At 41.7% G+C, this 18,723-nt stretch overlaps 1 protein-coding gene and 1 pseudogene across 4 annotated transcripts in view; both read right to left on the reverse strand.

Moving 5' to 3' along the window:
- The window catches only part of LOC148029732 (Radical SAM superfamily protein), a 113,387-nt gene that overhangs the window by 61,638 nt on the left and 33,026 nt on the right, over positions 1 to 18,723 (reverse strand). For 2 of the 4 annotated variants that reach the window (XM_087686048.1, XM_087686049.1), the window contains 2 exons: positions 7,653 to 7,723; positions 7,469 to 7,571 (listed from right to left, as the gene is read on the reverse strand). In XM_087686048.1, coding sequence (XP_087542174.1) covers positions 7,469 to 7,571; positions 7,653 to 7,723 — 174 coding nt within the window. The remainder of the gene's footprint in view (positions 1 to 7,468; positions 7,572 to 7,652; positions 7,724 to 18,723) is intronic. The other 2 variants (XM_087686050.1, XM_087686051.1) reach the window with 1 other exon arrangement.
- Positions 9,596 to 10,610, reverse strand: LOC148029733 (uncharacterized; annotated as a pseudogene).

Consider the following 18,723-nt stretch of genomic DNA (forward strand, 5'->3'; position numbering starts at 1 on the left):
GCCAATTGCATTCTTACCTTTAGGCAAAGGTACCAACTCCCATGTAGCCTTTGCTTCCAAGGCATCCATTTCTTCATCCATGGCTTTCTCCCATTTTTCTTTTCCCATGGCTTGCTCAAAAGAAGTGGGTTCTGGTTCCTGTATCACTTTGACCATATATGCATAGTGGATGGCTGTAAATCCATCATATTTCAGCCTATCCACAGGATACCTAGCTCTGGTAGACCTACGCAAAGTAGGCTCACTTCCAGGTGCTCTCAAAACATCCCTGGTCTTCCTTACTCCATGTGTAACAATAGAGGGAATACCCAACTCATCATCAATGCTCTGTTCTGAGCCACTGGATTCACCATCCACATAAGAGTAACCTGCATTCACATCAAACATGGACTGATCAACCTTCTCTTTTCCTTTTCGTGATACCTGCATACCACTATCTGCATTGCTTTGAGAAGATTCTCCTGATCTCAATCTGCCTGTCCATGGCGAAGAATGTGAACCACTGCTAGAGGACGCTCCAGGTCCACTAATATTTTGTGACTGCTGCTGTGAATTCTGCGCAGCATTACCATTTTATGCATCTACATCATCAATCACATTTACTGGTTTATACCAGCTACTCATCTCATCAAAAACAACATCTCTGCTCACTGTAAACTTACGAGTAGAAGGGTTATAGCATCTATACCCTTTCTGCTGCAGAGAGTAACCAATAAAGATGCACTTCTCAGCTTTTGGATCCAACTTGGATCTCAACTCATCTGGCACATGAATATAGGCAATGCAACCAAAGATTTTCAAATGAGAAATATCTGGTTTCCTACCAGTATACCTCTCCTCTGGAGTCATTCCATGTATTGTTGCAGTGGGAGTCCTGTTCATTATATAGACTGCTGTAGCAACTGCTTTAGCCCAATAAAAATCTGGCAGGTCTTTTTCATTGAGCATGACACGAGATACCTCTCCAATATGCCTGTTTTTTCTTTCTGCAATTCCATTTTGCTATGGAGTATGACTGCATGAATATTGCTGCTTTATGCCATGCTCCTACAAGAACCTTGCAAACTCATTTGAGAGGTACTCTCCCCCTCCATCTGACCTTAGGCATTTTATTTGCAGGCCTGTTTCTTTTTCAACCATAGCTTTAAGAATTTTGAAATGCCCAAAAACTTCACTTTTCTTTTTCATAAAATACACCCAAACTTTTTTGATATAGTCATCAATAAAAGTGACAAAATAATGACAGCCTCCAAGAGATGCAGCTTTAGTAGTCCACACATCAGAGTGGATTAATTCCAATGGCTTCTTACTCTCTTGAACATGTCTAGGAAATGGTTTCCTTGCCTGTTTTCCAAACTGACAGGCTTCACATACCTTATGCATTTCTGCAACCTTGAATTTTGGCAATCCTGCAACAATATTTTGGGCCTGCATTGATTTAAGTCGCTGTACATTAACATGACCAATGCGTTTATGCCAGATATCAATATCTGCAACTACACCGGTCCCATGTGCAAACATTGCTGCACTCAATTCAAACATGTCTGCATCCAACGTAAACATTCTGCCCTTCTTCTTTCCTTTTGCTATCAAGCGACCTTTATTTTTCATATCCTCAACAAAGCATCCGTGAGGATTAAATCTGACCTGCAAGCACTGCTCAACCATTAGACCAACAGAAACCAGATTCTTGGTGATATTCGGGACATGAAATACATCGGATAGGTATTTCTTTTTCCCATCCTGCATAGACAAATGAATTTTTCCAATCTGCACAATAGGATGTGCAGTATCATCACCAGTCTCCACAAATCCTGGTTTTTCCATTTTCCTTGCATCCTCCATCCATTCTGCATGACCTGTCATGTGGTTTGATGCACCTGAGTCAACATACCATACATCGTTGCTTTCTTCTGCACTTGTCACAGAATTGTTCATGTGCTGCACCATAAACAAATGCTCATTTCTGTCATCACCCTGTCTACTGGAAGATGCATAATTTCCTTGTTGCAGTTTTCCATTCATGATGTCATTCTGCTTTTTATAGCAGTCTTTAGCCATATGACCCATTTTACCACAGTAGTAGCATTCAACATTGCTGTTTGCATTTTGCCCTCTTTGTCATCCACCACGACCTCTTTGGCTCCCCCTGTCTCTAGAGTTGCCACGTCCTCCTCCATAGGACTGGTTTTCTTGAGTTTGCTGCATATTCTGATTTCTACCACGGCCTCCAAATCGGCCTCCTCTACCTCTACCTCTACCTCTTCCAACATTTGAGTAGAAGACAGCTTCCTTTAAAGTTCCTCTTAAAGAAGATGCACCACCATTTCTCTGCTCCTCAGAAATTAGAAGAGCAATCAACTCCTCAAAATCAAGAAATCTTTCACGAACTGAAATGGATGTCCGAAACTGTGCATAATCCTTTCCTAGACCATTCAAGGTCACAGAAACTAAATCATCATCTTCCACTGGCGACCCAATGGAAATAAGTGCATCTGCAATCTTATTCACCTTCATGTGGTAGTCATTGATGCTCATATTTTCTCTTTGCACATTATGCAACTCTTGCTTGAGCTGCATTTTTCTGGCTTGAGTATTTGTGCTATACATTTTTGACAAAGTATCCCATGCCTCCTTTGGCGTACTTGCATCCTGAATATGCACAATCATAAAGTCTGAAATACTGATAGATAGCCAGTACATAACTTTCTTGGCTCTCTCATGCCATGCTTTAAATGCCTGCATTTGCTGTTGATTGGGAACATCAAGAAGAACTGGTTCTTCTTCATTTCCTGCAACAAATTCCCAATATCATTTTCCCATAAGGAAATTCGTCATTCTAAACTTCCATGCTTGGAAGTTGTTCTTGTCAAGCTTTTCAATGACAATCTGTGTGAGAGAATCAGACGCCATTACAGAACACTGCAAAAAGTTCTGTCACTGCAAAGAACACAGCTTCAGCCTCACAAGGGCTAATCTGCAAAACTGACGAAAGTGGTATTTGACCACACAGTCACTTCCAAGTGACGATTTTGCATCAACAGACAACAAGGATGATTCTATAACTCCCAATGTCTCTGCACACAAGCATACGATGCAATTTCTACAGTAACTTTTCACCGACCTGTAGAACAGTGGTCACACAGCATAAAACTGGGCCTTTTCCTGAGTGCGTGCAGAAAACTTCCGCCTCCAAAACAGGCTCCGAAATTGCCTCAAATCAAAAAAACAGGGTCGCCAAGGGCTAAAGCCCTTGCCCGCAGCATATACTGCCCTCTTGCTTCACTGCAAAGGACGTCTCAACCTGAGACAATGCACTCTTGCAATTTCCGACTATGCTACCTGCAGAGATCTGCTCCCAAAACAGAAAATGAAAGCAACACTGCTCCTCTTACCAGAACACCATGAGCTTGGCTTGCTTGCTTGAGCTCCTTACCACGAACAAGGCTCTGATACCATGTCAAGATTGTGGGAGAGAAGGAAGGAGTCTCACTTGTAGCTTTCTTGCTTGCACAATGGGGGAATACACACAGAGGTGGAGGCTGAAAACAGTTTTCCTCTTCTTAGTTGTGTAAGCCAAAAAAAAAACTCTCATACAAAGAAATAGAAGAACCCTATATATGGGTCTCAAATCAAACTCAAATAACTAAGGTGGCATACTAACTGAGCCATGAACTAGAGTAGATAAGGATAGCTGTCATCTAGCTATTATTCATGGGCGGTGTACCAACCGCATCTGCAACTGACAAGTCGGTGACATAAATGCACAACGGTCACCCTGGCATATCACGAGTGGAGCTCGATCTCTCAACAGTCCACAAGCTTGGCCCCTTTGGTTTTAATCAGCTTTACCTGCTTCTTTTGCAACAGGATATTGTAGCACTGCTTTTGCCAAACTGCAAAGTTATGTGCTCCTTCAAAGCTTCTTTAAGTGCATCAGATTACTGCTGTCATTGCTGCCAGCCATGATTTTCAGCCCAAATGTGACCAAAAAACCCAGCAAATGCAGGCCCAAACTATCACCCAAGTGACCAAGGTACAAACAAGTACCAATCAGCAATAAATGACCACGTCGAACCACAGATTTCAGATCTGTAAATAAATTTTCAGAAGCACCAAACCATGTGCTACAGCATTCCACAACTAATTACAGCTGTTCCGAAATCCCAAATTTTAGCTGCAATTTCTGTTGTGCATGTACTCATGGGCATAAAATTTGACTCGAACGATTAAAAGCCCCAAAATTTTTGTGCTCAAAGCATCAACCACACATCTGCATTTTCTCTGTCATGCATAGAATAAGCCAATTTTGCCAAAATAGAGCAATTTCAGCAAAACCCTCAAATTTTACCAAGTGTTGATGTCCAAATTGCGTGGAATTCAACCTGCATGTACATGAACTGACCAAATGCTGCATAGATTTTTCCCTAACTGCAAAAGCCCCAAATTGCACGGGGTCCAATGTGCATCAATGTCGAGAAATTGGGCAAATTTCAGCCCAATTTGTGTATGTACATGAAAAGCCCCAAATGTCGGGGACAAAATGTCACAAATTCCCGCAATTTCTGAGACAGATATCACTGTTGCATCTTGCTCGCCCCAAATCTAGACAAATCCCCAAATTCTCCAAGTCCTGTGTGCACTAATTTCAGTGAAATTGAAAGAATTTCACTAAAATGTGAAAAAACCCTAAAATTCCCAGGCAAATGTGCACCGACTTTGCAATTTCTGAGTCAAATTGTCCAATTCTGCGTTAAGATCCCCAAATTCGGAAAAAGCCCCAAATTTCTAGACCTAAACCTGCACAGATTTGCACACTGTGCTTGCACGCGCGAACACCCGGAGGAGAGAAGCCAAATTCAAGGAGATTTTGAAGAAATAGAATACGTCCCCTTTTTTTTTTTGAAAGATGTGATGGGGTCCGCTGACCCCGTTCGACTGTCCCGCCACACGCGACCTGTCCTGACGACTGCTGCCCATCGACTGCTGCGCGCGCTATCTGTTGGATCTGTCCGTCGGTTGCCTGCTGTGGCGTGGTCGTCACCTGGTTGCCTGCAATCCCGTGGTCGGCTCCTGGTCATTTGCAACCCATCAGGCTTGTGAACCAATTTGTCCGTTGAACGTCCTGCCTGGGCTGCGACCTGTCGACAGCTACCTCACCACCGCGTTAGTCCCGTCTGACTGACATTGACCGGTCAGTTCTGTTCGCACGCTAGCAAGCGCCCGTTGGACTGCTCTTTGCACCTGTCGACTGTGGACTTCTGCTTGTCGAGTCCACCTGAGACTCCTGCAACACCTGCGGTCTGCTTCGTCTTGAGAAGCATGCACTCCTTGCTGCTCTGATACCAGTTTGAAGTGACGGGTCCGGCATGGAGATCAAGACAATCAGTCTTTATGCATAAGAAGAGACAGAGAGAGTGAGATAGAGCAAAGTAGAGAGAGAGCACGTTTGTAGGTACAATGACGAGTCAGTACCTTTAGGTTTTTAGATAGATATATATGTGCAAAGTACAAGTGCTAAGGGTGTGTTCACACCCGAGCACATTGAAAGGCACGAGGGCCTTTATTCCCAACATTCCACCCCCTTGTAAAGAGTGATGCCCGGCGCTGATATATCCAAGCACAAGAATATGGCACAAAATTACAGTTGAGCAACGGAATATGATATGCACTGGAATGATCTAACTCACACATGTGAAGGCTCAATGCTAAGCAGATAGTAACATGTAATAAGGGACCTATGTGAACATGCACAAAGAAACATAGTTGGTGAACCTGATATATGCAATCAAGAAGATGAAAACAATCCATGTGAATGTGTTCATGAGTGTGTGTGCAATCCACTAGATGTGTATTGGTACAAATGATAGTCAATAGGACACACAGCCCAAGAGAATCCAATGTATCATATCTCACAGCTAAGATACAAATGATGCATCTAAATGAGGATCAAAAAATAAATTTGTGTTTGAACACCCCAAAAATAATCCACAAAACTAAATTACTCCAAGAAGTGTGTCATGTGAACCGCTATTGTGGAAATGGACTTCCAATCACAAGATCTAACTAAACTAAGAAAAGCTCCACTAAGTCCCAAGCAATCACTCCTTTGGATAGCCACCAAAAGGCTATCCAACAAATTGGCAGCATTACAGCACTGCAAAACTTGCAAAGTAGGAGACGATTGGAGGCAAGGAGCCCAGATAAGGTGGATGGAGCTACCACTCATGACGTTCTTGCCTGCGTGCCGAATAATTGAGCTCATGCTAGCAAACTTAGTGTAAGTGGAATAAGTTTGAGACGAAGCGGCACTTTCACCCCCCTCACATGCATTGAAGAAAGGGCTTTGAAGTAAAGGTCCCTAGACAACTACTCTTTTACCCTATAAACTTCTATATACTCCTAATCATTGAGCTGTTTCCTATGCCAAAAGTATGAGTAAAGCCTCTCAATAGCTTTTAATAAGTGGCTCGATTATAATGGTTGAATGTCAAGGAAAACTCTCAGTCTTCCAATTACTCATCTATGTATTATTCGTCATGTATTGATAAAGCAAACATGCCCATCCAAGATTTTATGTGGTGGCTTGATTACAGGAATTGGAATTTGAAGCTTTGCCATATACTTTCTTCTTTTGAACATATATTACCGTGCTGGTAAAGCAGTACATTATTGTTCTCTGCAATTGATGTTGGGCTGGCAAATTTGTGATTTCATGTTGCATGTTAAAACCGCATTATCATGCACTTTCAATTAGAGACTGAATGAGATTGTACATATAATAAAACTCTGACCCTTTCAGTCTTTTGCAAGCATTTGTCCTTTACATCCCTTCCCAAGGAGAAAAACTCCTTTCACACTTTCAATATTATGATCAGTCTCAATTCAGTCAAAGGAGCAAAAAGCCACACCCTCTAACCACATGGATAATGAAAGGAAGGCCAAACTCAACACTGAGTTGCTTTTGGCAGCATGCTGCAAGCCCCACAAAGTCCATGAGATTCTTACACTAATTGAGGTGATCTGGACTACATTTTGACACTTCATAAACTGTGGATAAAACCAGCTGAGCATGTCAATTGTCGCATTGGAGTAAAGCAGGACTACATTTCAAATCCCTCGAGTAAAATCTTAGGTTAACCTTGGCAAGTGGCATACAGTAAGAGTGCCACTATTGTATCCTATGCCTTAAGGAACAAGATACTAAGTTAGGGAAGTGGCCATCATCAAATGCAGTAAATAAGAAGCATCTCATATTTGCCAGAGAAAGGAGGGGGAGGTTATCTAAGCATAAGTGTCCATGTATGCTCATCATTCCAGCAGTGTAAATGCAAAAACAAAAAGAGGTTGTTTGACACACCAACTCCTTGGCAATCAATCCACAGTTCACTACTTTGGATTAACTTCATTTTATTTTTCAAGTCTTTATGCTATACATGACACTTCCCGGTCTTATAATCTACTTCACCTTGTAAATCGTCTACATGTCGAGCCCACTTGCCATTCCCATACAACCATCTCCACAACATCATTGCCTGACTGCTCTTATAACCAGATGAGGTGATCCAATCCTGTGACAAGGCAAATCTTTGTTGAACAACTTCAATACCTGAAAGATGTAGTGCTTAAAGATATAGCTGCATCTGTAAGACCTCAAACTCACTGAACGCCATGCCCTTCAACACCACTTTACCAGCAGCATTTGTATGTGAAATAACTGTATCTGAAACAAGCAGACAATATAAAATCAATTTAACTATCAAAATACCCTTGATGGACCATCCTGAAAGGCCTTGTACTCAAATTATTTGAATTTTAGATTCAACTATGCTGTCAATCATTTGTACTACTTTGAGTTTCTTCTGAGTGATATTACTAGCCACACTTTATTTTTCTTTTAAGCAAAACCCTTGATGATGATACTAGCTCACTACAAGTGGACAAACCTTACTTGTATGCAATTTTCAACACTTGGAACCAAAAACATATTTTGAAATCATAAATACATATATTGTTTCTACCAAGGTACTCCAAAACCAGTTTGGCAAAAACAAATGCAATCAATTAAGGGGTAATACACAAAACTAAAATGGAACATTATGAACCATAGCTGTCAGGTACGAAAGGTACGATACGATAAAATACGGTACTAATTGGGACCTTATGATTTTATAAGGTACGGTACGATATTAGTATGAAAAAAAATTAAGATGATTTTTAAATAACAAAAATCATAAATCATTAAATGATAGATCATAGAATACAAATAAGATGAATACATGAGGGTGACCGTCGCGGTCACATGGGCTATGCAAAACATGCGATACAACTATAGTCTAGAATATCTGATACAAAAAAAAAGAGAGACCTATGTCATATGAATCTATGATGAGGCATCACTATCATCATTATCAAAACCATCTGAGTGCTCATCAAGAGAGTCTGAAGATGACTCCTTGGCATCCGATGATAAGACACACTCATACTCATCCTCACTGATGAGGTTAATCGTTACCATCATCATCAAATGATGGCTCCCTAGGTGGTGGCTGTGTGGGTAAGGGGGGGATGTCATCATGAGGCACAGGATGTGAGCTACTAGAGCCCCGCCTTACATATGTCTGCAAGCCACTCGAACCACCCCTCCTCAATGATGGAGGGCGTCGAATGGCCATGCCCCTACTACCACCTACTCGAACTCCTTGCCCACGAGCACCCTGATTGCGAGTGTCATGAGTATCTACTGCTATAAGCTCTCTATAGAGCTCTGCAAAAACCATCTCCTCCTCCTCGTCCACCTCCTTATGTATACTCGGAAGAGTGTCACCCGTCAACTTGAATGTATCAACATTCACCTACACAATGCAGTGATGCACGTGAGATTGATCATTGTAAATGCTAAAGTCTAAATTGTAAAGTATAAAGTTTAAACTTCAAAGTTCAAAGTTTAAAAGTTAAAACAACAAATTTTAAATGTTATGGTTAACTGTTTAAACTTTACCTGCTTCGGACTACCCATGCTTATCATAGCCCTCATCTTGCGTAAGTTAGTGCGGTTATAGACTAGCCGCTCAAACTGTCGTGTGCTAAGCCAATTGCAAATCTTTGTGTGAATGAGAGAGTAGGCACTCCAGTTTCTCTCACATGCACCCAAAGAGCAATCCTGGGCAAGGACCCTCATGGCTAAGGACTGAAGGGTCTCCAGTGCGTATCCAAAGTTTTGCCACCAAAATAAAGGCTTTACAAGTGACTCTCTTTTCCAACAAGTAGGAGAAGCAAAAGCCACATGCCCTCTCTGATTTGCATAGCATCCTAGCTCCTCTAGGACTGCATTGTGGTCATCCACAGGGACCACACGAGTCAAATAAGCAAGCTGGTCTGAACGGAACTCTCTATCATCCATAATTGCCGGTGACTTGTAGGCCGAATGTACCAATGCGGCAAAACCATGGATGTGCTTATGCATCCACGCCCATCTCCTCTCTACTATCTAGCATGTGCACATTGTGTCTCTGTGATTACTGTACAAGCACGTGCCTCTGCCAATACCACTCTAAAGAAGTGAACAAGAAGGCTCATGGTGGACCCCTCTCAATCACTCATACGTAACACCCTATAAAAGGGTACAAATTAGAAGTTATGTATTAATCAAATTTCAATTATGAATCATGATATTATCATAATGAAAGAAAGTGAAACAAATTTAAAACGCAAATTGCAATGTATACCTCAATGATAGCTTGTCGAATGTGGTGGTAGATGAATGCGCTCGTTGTTTTTCTCCCCATCTTGCCGGTATCTACGGCCCGCAAAAAGTAAGTGCCGAGTGAACATGAGATAAGTATGTTGATGATGCCCCGTTTCTTACAATCACTCCATCCATCGGTGAGAATGGAGCAACCATATTTTATCCATGCGGCCTAAATAGGATCAAGAACTCTATCAATCCTCTCCTTCTCTTCATCAATCTTTCTCATCCTCATATCATTGTATGTGACACCAGTCCATCCTTCACATGGACCCACATTGGCAATGGCTTTTACCATCTTCTTCCATTGCTCTTACTTTAGAACATTGAATGCAAGATACCGCTCAATCACCATGCGTGCAATTTCAATGTCTGCAAGTCGTTGCCTTTCTCTAAGAAAGGCAACTGATCCACGCACATGGCCAAGAGCTTGAGAGAGAGACGATTGTCTCTCCCACACCGCATGAGCCTCCACTCCTTGTCTTTTACTGGAGCCGGCTGCGGACGTGGAGCCCCCACCACCAATGGTAGAGGCCTCTCCCGCATCGGTTGAAGATATGCCCACATTGAATGCTTCCTCGTTAGTAGGCATAGGAGTTGATTCTGATAAGCCACTTCCTCCTCCTCTTGTGGATCCCCCTCTCATCTTGGCGAGAATCTCCTTCGCAATGTTTTGAGGGATCTCCTTGCATGGAGCAACTTGCCCCCCCATCTTGAAAAGATGTTGGAGAAGCCGAATTGCACCACTTGTATAGCGCTTCCCGCAATACTTGCATGTCCAATGGTGGGAATTGGACTTCTTTATGTCCCTCTCCACATGGATCGCATGCAAATTGAAGGCCTCGTGCTTCTCACGAGTCATGGTGCCGATGACGAATAAAAAGACCAGAGAGAGAGAGAGAGAGAGATGCTTGAGTCTCGACTCTTGAAACTTGAGTCTTGAAAGTTGAAAGGGAGGGAGACTTGAGAAACCTGAGGGTTGGGATAAAGTCGAAAGAGCAAGAGTGAGAGAGAGGCAATGGGAGATGAGAATGGCAAATGCTTTGATAGGGTGCGGGATAGAGGGGATGGAAGATGAGATTTGAGAATGGCAAATGCTTTGATGTGCGGGAAAGAGAGGATGGGAGGTGAGATTCGAGAGCGACAAATCACAAGTCCATTCAAGAATCAAGATCCAAGAGAGGAAGAGAGCACCTTTTGTAGATGAGAGAAGGGTCAAAGTTCAAACAGTCAAAGAGAGGGCTGCTAGCTAGAAGGAATCCAAAGAGGGCTGGGGAGGAGAATGCATGGCTGGAAAAGGGGTGGGGTGAGGTATCCAAGGCTTCACACCCCCCAAAAAGTGCCACGCAGGCAGGCAGAGTAAAAGCGGGGGTGCAGGAAACGTGTGACGCAGGACACAGGATGCGCAAGCAACGTGGCCTAAACAAGCATAAAATCACGTACGGATATGTACCGTACGGTACCGTACGAATCGTACCATACAAACCTGTCCATAGGACGTACAAAGGCAACTATGTTATGAGCTCAACTAGAGTTTCAGCCAAATTTTGAAAACAGAGAAATGGTATTTCAAATTATACACTAAAATAAATATGTTACTATGTAAGTATGTAAATATATCAATGCCTATAACAACATCTATCCAAATTTCATACAAAACTTTGAGTCTTTATGTCATATGATTGAAATCATGATTCATTACATGTGTCAACAAGTGAAAACTCAATGGTTAAGACAGTTAAGACTCTCTTTTAAAACTTTAAACAACAAAATGAATTATAATTTATGACTCGTGAATCATATGAAGACAAACATCAAATACGATGGAACCAAGATACCTAATAAGTAAAATCAAGATATATATAACTATGTTATGTAAATAATCCGTCCAAAGTCCAATGAGTACTAGTAGCTACTAAGTATCAACATCAATGAACAATCATGATATCATCATATACATGTGACATATATAATGCCACTGGTCACTTGTAACTACAATGCTACACTGACTCCTTAGGTACCATGACTCTAGTTTCCAAAGTCCATGAGTTATGACTTATTTGAATTCTGAGGATCCATGCACCATCTCCTCATCTGACTCCGAGAACCTTGATTGAGAAGATGACTAAGCAGTCTCAACCTCAACCTCTAAGAGTGGAATTTAAAGCCCATGAAAGTGCAGAAAAAAAGCGGAGAAGTGCAAATTCAAGGCGGGAATTGAACCTCGTCGAAATCAACAAAGACCGATTTGGCAATTTCTATAAGTCGCAGATGACAAGATTTGAAAGCGGTTTCGAAGAGCAATTGCAGATTTTTCATAATTTTTCCAAACGCCGAATCGAGCAAGAGCAAGTGACCGACAGTTCGGATCTCAAGACAAACTGGAAAAAAATTTCGGCACTCGAAACAGACAATGCGACGGACGGGTAAGATTCACAAGCCAGAAAGCAAAAGGAGCAAAATGACCAAAGTTAAACACTTTGGGCATTGGTATTGTGGGGGAGCCTTGGGCCCCCTAATTATACCAACAAAGAAAAAAAAAACGCGATTTAGTTTTAGGGGGGGGGGGGGGAAACCAAAACGTACCGCTCTCCCCCCCCCCCCAAAGGTGACAATTTGGAGATGGAGGCCATCTCAGGCCTGTGAGCAACCCCCCCAAATGATCTCAGCAATGGATTCCTCTGATTTTTCGCCTCTGATTGCCAATCTTCGCTAGCACAATGGCTGCCCGGTTGAAGAGAACAAAATTCAGTCTTTCTCTCCTCCTCTTCTCTTCTCTAAGGGACTGATCATACGCGAAAAATCAAGAAGGAAGGGGAATGAAGAATGCTTGTCCAACGTGGACTGGATTGCTCCAAAATCGAAAGGAGGATGAGAGGCAATGTCCAACACTCTTGGGGAACTGATGATGGGTCCATTGGCTGCCCAAAACCATTTCATAAAAACACACAACACACAAATAAGCGGTATGCTCGATTTTTACAAAGAAAATCTCATTGTTTTGATGTTTTGATAGCTTTAATGATGTGCGCATGAAAATAAAATTTATACGAATCATGTTTCAAGTATGTTTGAGGGCTGTACATGATAAAATGCAGAACTCATAGTCGTACATAGCCGTAATTAATTATTTAAAACCCGAAATGCATCATAAATGAAGGAAAATGAGGATTTCTTCCATTTCGAGTTGGAGAATGGAATTCATATGGGATAAAAAACTGATAAAAACCAGTGTTCAATCAATATGATCAGTCAAGACACATAAATCAGAAAATAACACATTTTTATAAACAAATAAATGAGAAAAAATAGAGAAATTTGTAAAAATTTTAGTTTTTGCACCTAAAAAATTAGGGAGAAATATATTTTATGTTCGTGAACGTATGACAAGGCTGGAGCATGAGGGTTAAGTCTTAGTCAAGCCTTGTTTCTATGTTAGAGTATGTTTTTAGAGATTTTTACATGAAAAAATACATAAAAATGAACGTTACATCTACCCAACGAATGCAAAACCTAAACAGTAGGAGGAAAGAGGGGTTGTAAGAGTGAGTGGTTGCTAAAAATGTTTTAAATTCTGATTTATTTGATTATGCATGGCATATAGGCCGATCACCATTTAAATTTTAGAGAGACTAGTAGCACAAGGAAACTCGATGCTAGTCTCTAGCAACACCATAATTACGAGTAGCTTGGAAATCATTAAAGGATTGGTTTTGTACCTCACGTGGCTCGTTTTTTAATCATAAAATGTTTGAGTACAAGGTGTGTCATCCACAATTGCATTACGCATATCACATGGTAACTCCTGGATACATAGCAATTGATTGCCAATTACATGACCTACGTGGAGTTGTGAGGAAACCCAAGCTATAGGCTAGACGATTGAAACTTTGTAAAATTATCAAGTAAGGACATTTATATCCTGGAACATTTGAAATATATAAGAGTGGAGTGTGTTCATATGTGCTTTATGTTAGAGCAGCGCATCTTGGGGCCAATCCCCGAGGTGTAGGAGAGTTGCAGTGGGACCACGGCATTTAGCCGAAGGGGTGCCTCCTTTATGTTTGTATCACGTTGGTGAACTATACCAAGATGTGTGGGAACTCCCTCTAAGGAGTAAGGAAGGGCAATCGTTGGACAACATTCCACTACAAACACAATATCTACATTAGAAATTAGGACAATGTGTCCCTTGGACGCTCCTGGCCACGAGGCCATGTGGGGTTGTCTTGTGAGTGTTAGAGAGGCCACGCTAGTACCTATAGCTACTGTTGGGCCTGTTTTAGGTCATGACAGGTGGTGTGTTTGCCGGGAGCCGCTAATAAGTGGCGGTTTCTGTACCTTGATCGAGATAAACAGAAGATATTCTCCGAAAGGAGTGGCCCAATATCTTTGCAAGGGCCGTGTCTTAACCACCCTAGCTCGGCACACTATCTGTTAGGGAGAGGAAGCTCTAGTCCTTCCCCCCCCCTCCAATCAATCTCTCCGCTTCAAGTGGAGCTATAGTCCCGATTGTTCGGTTACCATGGCAGCACAACCTATTGCTATACCTACTGGAACAGCGGATTTGCCAGCTTTGGGATTTCCTCTACCCATCTTTAATGGGTTAGCAGAAGAAGACACTGGACTGCACGTTAACGAATTTCAAAAGTTGATGTTCAACTATCGGATTCAAGATGAATGACACTTAATGATGTTCTTCAACATGACTTTCAAGGAACATGCTGCAATATGGTATCATACCCTAGAGGCTGGAACCACCAATCGATTTATTCTTTGCAGCCTTTTGAAGGGAGTTTGCCCCTGAAAGGGGAGATTAGTATTGGCTACGTCCTTAATGTTACACGTCAAGAACCCCACGAGAATGTCCATGGGTATGCCAAAAAACTGAAGGAGGTTTTTTGAAAATTGCAAACCTATATCCCTATTCTAGCTGCCGCTCAATTCAATACTTTCTAAATGGGTTAAACTTTAACATTCAAGTGCAATTGAGTAATGTTGCTCTTGCCAACATTGATACGGCCATAACACTACCAAAAGAGGTAGAATCACAATTACAAGCAGTTTATGCCTCTAGGTCAAACTGGAATTCGAGTTTAGGGTTTAGAAATGCTTTATCCCTAACAAACGGAGGTCAAGGGATGCCCATAAGTCCTCCAATGGGAGAGAAAGCATAATTCCAAATGTGCCCATATTGCCAGCTCCTGCTAATGTGCCCATACCGATGACAAGTCAAATGGCTCCACGGACTGTTGAAAGCCCAACGATAAATCCTACCATTGTTCCAAGGAATCAACAACCAATCCCTAATCAAGTGGTTAGGCCAATGGAACGACAGGTAGATAATCGCAGCTATGAGTCAAGTGCCTTGAATATCCTTGGCGAAGTTAAGGACATAATGAAGCACTATACTGATATGATTGGCGAACAATATAGACAAATAGCCATCGATGTTAATTTCCTTAAGAAGCAACTGAATGTGATAGGGAGTTGACGCCCTGAAAAAGGTGACCCATCAAGATTTAGCTGTAAGTGGTATGGTGGCCAGCATTTCCCTAGGAATTGTTCAGATGTCAAATGCAACATATGTGGGAAGTCTGGCCATTTAGCCAGTACCTATTGGAGTAAGATTAGCTCTCTCCAGCAAGGAAGTAAGCAGCCAGATCCAGTTAATCATTGAGCGCAAGGGAATAATCTCCAGCAAGATAAAGGACCGAAACAAATATTACAAAGAGGGAAGACTATGGTAGAGAAGCTACCAATGGTAGTGGAGTTAGCTTTATAGAAGCGGTTTGCGTTAATGGCACGAAAGCTACGAATCTACGGGTTGTTACAAGAGGTCAAAAGGGTTAAAAAGTCAACAAAGCTAAGGCAAAACCTGTCGAGGGAAACCCTAAAGCAAGATGATAAGGGGACGCAAGTCCTTAATCCCAGTATGGAAGGCGGATCTCTCAAAGCCGTGGATGGTAAAGCCAATCCCAAGCAGGATAGGGAGTCGCCAAAGAAGAAGGCAAAAGCCAAGAAAGAAGCACCAAAACCGGTTCAAAGACCAAAAGAGAGAATGGTCTCACGAGAAAAGCGAGCTTTTGCTAGCTATCATGGGTTTGATTTGGCGAGTTCTCTTTGCAAAGTTAAACCAAATGTAAACCTTCTACAGTTGATTAAGTTGTCTCCAGGAGTGCGCAAGGAATTTAAGAAGATCCTACGCACTAGGTATATCGTTGAGCCCTTGGAAATAGCACAAGTAGAACATGATTGTTTTAAGCATGCTGAAAAGCATTGTCCCAGGGTAGCCGCATATGTTGATGGAATATTAGTGGACTATGCTATTGTAGACACAGTCTCTTCGGTCAACATTATGAGTTCGGAATTGATGGAGAGACTCTGATTAGAAATCAAAAAAGATGCTCCACAATCCTCCGAATGGCTGATGGCAATTTAAGACAACCCGAAGGTTGCATTACTAAAGTCCATGTGACCGTTGCCAATGTAGAATGCATTTTGGACTTTAGGTTCATTAGGTTTGCATGGCGTCCTAGCTATCAAGTGTTGCTAGGCAGGCCATGGATCCTACAAACAGACTGTTAGGTTGATATACCCGTTGGTCGATTGATCTTTGGTCGAGGTGCTAGACATGTAGTAGTAGATGCCTATCCTGAATCTCCTCAGAGTGTGAGAGTTTCTTTGTCTTCGTCGAAGTTTGATACACTAGATGCTCCATCTATTAGTGAGACGTCATCAAGCGACGAATCCAATAAGGGATCCACTACAAAGGATAACTACCAAGTAGCTTTGAATGAGTCAATCGAGGCTCAAGAGAGGATAAGGGATGCGGATGTAATCGAGCTCGACCTTGGTACGATGAATGATTCACGGCCAATCAAATTAGGATCCATGCTCAATTAGAAAGAAAGAAATGACTATGTATCCTTGATTCAAGAATTCCGTGATATTTTTGCTTGGAATTATGATGAGCTGAGAGGTATTCCTCCCAACCTGGCTGTCCATACCATTCCCCTAAAGGAAGGTAGTCATCCTGTGCGTTAGAAAGTAAGGCGTATGCCTTTTGAATTGAGGGACGGGCTGTTCGAGGAGTTACAGAAATTGCGAAAAGCTGATTTAATCTTCCCTATTCAGTACACTGAATGGTATTCACCTGTTGTTATCAAGAAGAAGTAAAATATTCAAATCCAGCTTTATGTAGACTTTAGAGAGCTTAATAAACAAACAATTAAGGACTATTATTGATCGAATTTTGGACCAGTTAGCAAGTAGAGAAAACTATTCATTTATGGATTGCTTTGTTGGATAAAACCAGAATGCCATTGCGGAGGAAGACAATTTGAAAACAACATTTATTACTGTCTTTGGTACCTTTGCGTATCATGTGATGGCCTTTGGTCTATGCAATACGCCTGGATCTTGGCAATGAACAGCCGATAAGACCTTTGGTGATATTTTCCCAGAGAAGTTAAAAGTCTTTATTGATGATCTGCAGGCAGCCACCACAAGGGAGAGATAATTGATTATTCTTAGGAAGTGTTTTGAGCATTGTAGACAATTTTGCATTGCTCTTAACCCTAGAAAGTGCGTATTTGGAGTGCCTTATGGGTTATTACTCGGTCATGTAGTTAGTTCAGTTGGTATTGTGACTGACCCTAAAAAGATAAAGGTCATAGTCTCTATGAGTCAGCCACGTACTCCAAAAGAGATACACAGCTTTCTGTCATCAGTGGGATATTATCGAAGATTTATCAATGCACTAGTAGAAAGAGCGTTGCCACTGACAAACCTTCTATTCTTTAACTGTATGTTTGAGTAAAATGAAGCCTATCAAGTATCCTTGAGGATGTGAAGCAGGAATTGGTGAAAGCTTCAATCTTAAAAGCACCCAGAAGAGGTGAAGTTTTCTACATATTTTCAGTAGCCACAATGCATAGTATCAGCTATTGTTTAGCCCAAATTTGGGAGGAGAAATGATATCATCCAATTGCCTTTACTAGTAGAAAATTGGGGATATCTAAAGTTAACTACACGTACATGGAGAAATTGTGCCTTGAAATGGTCTTTGCGACAAAGAAATTTCGGCATTATATTCTCTATGAGAAGGTAGTATTCTTTACGAAGGTGGAAGGACTTAGATTGTTGCTAAATAAGTTGCAACCACCTGACCGTTTAGCAAAGTGGTTAATCACTTTGCAAGAGTTTGATTATGAGATTAGGAGTAAGCCACTAAAGCTGCAGGGTATTGTAGAATGCCTTGTGGATTTCGGGGAGCCAAAAGAAATCCTGGCTGAGGGAAGTGATATTGACGGTTTGTTTAGAATCAATACAGCTTCCATCCCTTCCTGGTATACGGCGATATTGCATTATTTTATCTACAAGAGAATTTGGGGTTGCGTTATCGAAGTTTGAAAAGAGAAAAATCAAGCAACAAGCATTACACTTTTCGATTATAGCGGGAATCTTGTATCGGAGAGGAGTAGATGACATCTATCGTCGTTGTATAGTATCCGATGAGGTACTGTTTATTCTTGAAGAGTGCCATGATTCAACATGTGGGGGACATTTTGTTGGCCAGCTTACTGCCCAAAAAGCTCTCCGCGCTGGATATTGGTGGCCATCAATTTTCCAAGATGCTTTCAGTTATGTTAAGCCTTGTGATGTCTATTAAAGACACAATGCGAGAGAAAATCGTAGGCGACCTCTAAATCCCATTTTGATTACGTTACCCTTTGAAAAATGAGGTATTGATTGGCCAATACACCCTTCATCAACCATGCGAAAGTAGTATATTATTGTAGCAACGGACTACTTTACAAAGTGGTCTAAAGCTCGAGCAACGATGAACGGCCAATTTCATTATGGAGCAAATTGTTTGCCGTTTTGGCCCACCGAAGGAGATTGTGTCTGATCGCAGGACACACTTCTTGAACAAGGTTATAGTAGCCCTGACTGAAGCTTTGAAGATTAAG

This window comes from Lygodium microphyllum, chromosome 10 (genome assembly GCF_053477565.2).
Source record: "Lygodium microphyllum isolate KBCC chromosome 10, Lygodium_microphyllum_v1.1.10, whole genome shotgun sequence".
NCBI lineage: Eukaryota > Viridiplantae > Streptophyta > Polypodiopsida > Schizaeales > Lygodiaceae > Lygodium > Lygodium microphyllum.